Source organism: Stegastes partitus, unplaced genomic scaffold (assembly GCF_000690725.1).
Source record: "Stegastes partitus isolate 25-593 unplaced genomic scaffold, Stegastes_partitus-1.0.2 Scaffold1936, whole genome shotgun sequence".
Classification (NCBI taxonomy): domain Eukaryota; kingdom Metazoa; phylum Chordata; class Actinopteri; family Pomacentridae; genus Stegastes; species Stegastes partitus.
The window spans coordinates 103,596-106,842 of NW_007579667.1; the positions used below are offsets into that span (position 1 = coordinate 103,596).

General features: G+C 47.3%; 1 protein-coding gene across 1 annotated transcript in view; it reads left to right on the plus strand.

The window, feature by feature from the left end:
• LOC103373241 (cullin-5) overlaps positions 1 to 3,247 on the plus strand; it is a 13,782-nt gene that overhangs the window by 5,346 nt on the left and 5,189 nt on the right. The window contains exons 5-8 of the mRNA XM_008303090.1: positions 302 to 443; positions 648 to 793; positions 1,064 to 1,144; positions 2,286 to 2,379. Coding sequence (XP_008301312.1) covers positions 302 to 443; positions 648 to 793; positions 1,064 to 1,144; positions 2,286 to 2,379 — 463 coding nt within the window. The remainder of the gene's footprint in view (positions 1 to 301; positions 444 to 647; positions 794 to 1,063; positions 1,145 to 2,285; positions 2,380 to 3,247) is intronic.

A 3,247-nucleotide genomic window follows, 5' to 3' on the forward strand; every position in this document is an offset into this window, starting at 1 on the left:
TGACGACACACCTGACGACACACCTGACGACACACCAGACAAGTTGGACCAGACAAGGTTCTGGTTCCGACATGTTTATACCTGAGACTGGTTCAGAATGACTCAAAGTCGCCCAAAGTAACTTGAAACTTGTTTAAAATGATTAAAGATGATGGTTTTATTAGATGGAGCTTTTCCAGAATGAGTCGTGATCGTCTAAACCAAGCTTCAGCGTGTTCAGGATGCCTCCTCCTGTCAGACTGTGACTGTTCTGCTGTAAAGGCAGCAGTGTGGAGTTCTAATGCTTCCTCGCTTCCTGCAGCTGATGCTGGACACCTGGAACGAGTCGATCTTCTCCAACATCAAGAGCCGGCTGCAGGACAGCGCCATGAAGCTGGTTCACGCCGAGCGGCTGGGAGAGGCCTTCGACTCGCAGCTCGTCATCGGAGTACGGGAGTCTTATGGTGAGAAACGCCGGCATCAACCAACAGAACAGTTCATTGTTGTCTGTGTTGGTATCCAACAAATGATGGTGCAGGAACATCAGGGTTTTAGTTTGTTTTTAATGAAGGCTCCACATCGTGTACCTCAGTCCTGCTGTACAGGTCCAGAGCATCCAGCTGAGTGCTCAGACGCTAAAGGTTTTGTTGTGTGTTTGTCTCCATCAGTGAATTTATGTTCAAACCCGGAGGACAAGCTGCAGATCTACAGAGACAACTTTGAGAAAGCCTACCTGGACTCCACAGAGAGGTTCTACAGAACACAGGCTCCGTCCTACCTGCAGCAGAACGGAGTCCAGAACTACATGAAATATGTACGCAGCAACAACACTGACGCTGCCCGAGTTCATTCACACTGTGATGACTGTAGGATGCTGTTCGTGGTAAACCTGCAGCTTCTGCTAAAACGAGCAGCTGTGCGAACTGCAGCGTGTCCAGTTGTTGTGGAGCTGAATGCCGTTTGAATATGAGTGTGTTTCGAAGCTTTTCCCTTTGCAGCCGGATGTCTGTTGAGATGAATGTTGGTGGAGATGTGGTCGGTTAATTCAGTGTCTGTTTACGGTTGATTCTCGGTTTCTCTGCAGGCAGACGCGAAGCTGAGAGAAGAAGAGAAAAGAGCGCTGCGATATCTGGAGACTCGACGTGAATGTAACTCAGTCCAAGCAGTAAGTGAGTCAACAGGACCAGGTCCATTCAGAAGCTCCAGCTGTCACCTGTAGAAACGTGTTCAGAGAAACACAACCGATCCAAACATGTGACGCCTTGTTCGATCCACTGTGCCAGATGCAGCACTGAGATCCAGTAGAACCAGTGTAGAAACCAGTCCACTGCCTGAGGCTCTAAGGAGATCATAGTGACCTTCACCAGCGTGTCTCTGAACTGTGAAGCTTCTAAATCCTGACTGATGGTCATCAGACAGACATCTGCTGTGATGAACTCTTAGATGCTCTCTAGTCCATTGCTGTCAGTTCAAATGTTATTAAAACCATCAGACAGTTCAAACATCAAACACAGTTTTGTGATAAAACAGGAAGCTGTTGGATGTCTGTGCCGTATGTCAGAACAAGATCAAGGGTTCAAACTGTGAGTCGGTTTACTGACATTCTGAGAGAAGCCACCTGAGTCTAACAGTGAGCTAAATGCAGAGCTGAGGCCGTCGTTCTCATCGTCTACTTGGATGCTCAAGTCACCTCTAGAACCACTTCATCTGTACTGAATTATAACCAAGTTCTGGTCTCTGGTGGATTAGTAGGTTTGAGTGTTGTTCAGACATGAAGCCGACAGGTTCAGAAGTGTGAAGGAGCTTTAAAGCAGCACTCTGTCCAGCAGCCAACAGGGGGCGCCGGTCTGCTTGGAGCACAGAGTCAGACTTCTTCCTCCAACTGTTGCCCCAGCGACGTAGTCTTGATGTGTCTTTGGTGTGAATCTCTGGTTTCAGTCTTTTTAATACGTTGTGATGTTCATTTGGTACATTATGGTTCCATTTAGAGAAAAGCAGATGCTAAGCAGAGTTACAGTTTCAGAGGACGAACTCCAACCTGGAGGCTCCAGAACTCCTCCAGCTGCTGTATATATATGATCCTCTGATGCTTGTGGCTCCGTTTTAGCTATAATTCAGCATCCTGATGCAGGTTCAGCAAACTTCACTGGACTTGTTGTCACATGTGAATCTGCGTCTTTCTTTTAGGTTGTTTTTTGTTCTTGGTTCAGTTTATGGTCCGATCCACAGCCCAGACATGACAGAAGCCGTCTGTGTGCTGATGTCAGGATTGACTGCAGTGTTTTGTGTGTTCTTTGTGTCCTCAGCTGATGGAGTGTTGTGTGAACGCTCTGGTGACCTCGTTCAAAGAAACCATCCTGGCCGAGTGTCCAGGCATGATCAAACGCAACGAGACCGACAGTGAGTACCTCTGCTGGGACGCCACCACGCCGCTCAGAGCGGAGAACGTTTATCCTCCAATAGAAACATAAAGCTGGACATGAGCAAACACATTTCTGAGTGTACACGAATCATGAAAGCGCCTCTGAATGCAGAAGCTGTTTACAGGTCAGAGTTTCCTGTAGGAGGACATCCAGACCTCTGATCAGTCCGTCCAACGGTGACACCACGCCTGTACATTATTACATCCTCCTTTACTGATGTCACAGCAGAGAACATTAGTGTTACAGCAGCAACAGGATCAGTGCAACAAGTAGAAAGATACAAAATCAACAAGACATATACATTAAAACAGGAATAAGTGTAAATATATACGTATATGTATGCCCTGGTTAGGTAGTGCTGCTGGTTCTAGACCCAGACTGGACTCGTCTGTGGACGTGGGACCATCAGTGTCTCTGTTGCATCAGCCAGCTGGACTTTAAAAATAGAAATAGTTGAGTCAGTGAAGGCTTCCTGATGGTGGGGGGCAGCAGAGCTACACAGACCCAAACCCAAACCCTCCCCCCACAGCAACACGTCATGTCTCATGTTCGCTGTTTAGAACACCACACTTCTGCTGCTGCTCACCCATGTCACTGTTGTTATTACACCTCTGAGTAGAATTATCAGTAACCTGATGAACAAACTCTACCGAAGTCCACAGCAGAGGTTCTGCTCAAGGCCCAGTTTGGGTTTGTACATATCTCTGATGTCAGAAGGCTGAACTCTGGAACAAAACATTAAGTTAAAGTCAGTTTTCAGTGTCATGAAGGAGGCTCTTTTTAACCCGCTACGTCACTCTGGTAACTGATGCTGCAGAGCTAGAGCTCCATGGCAACTGATGCTG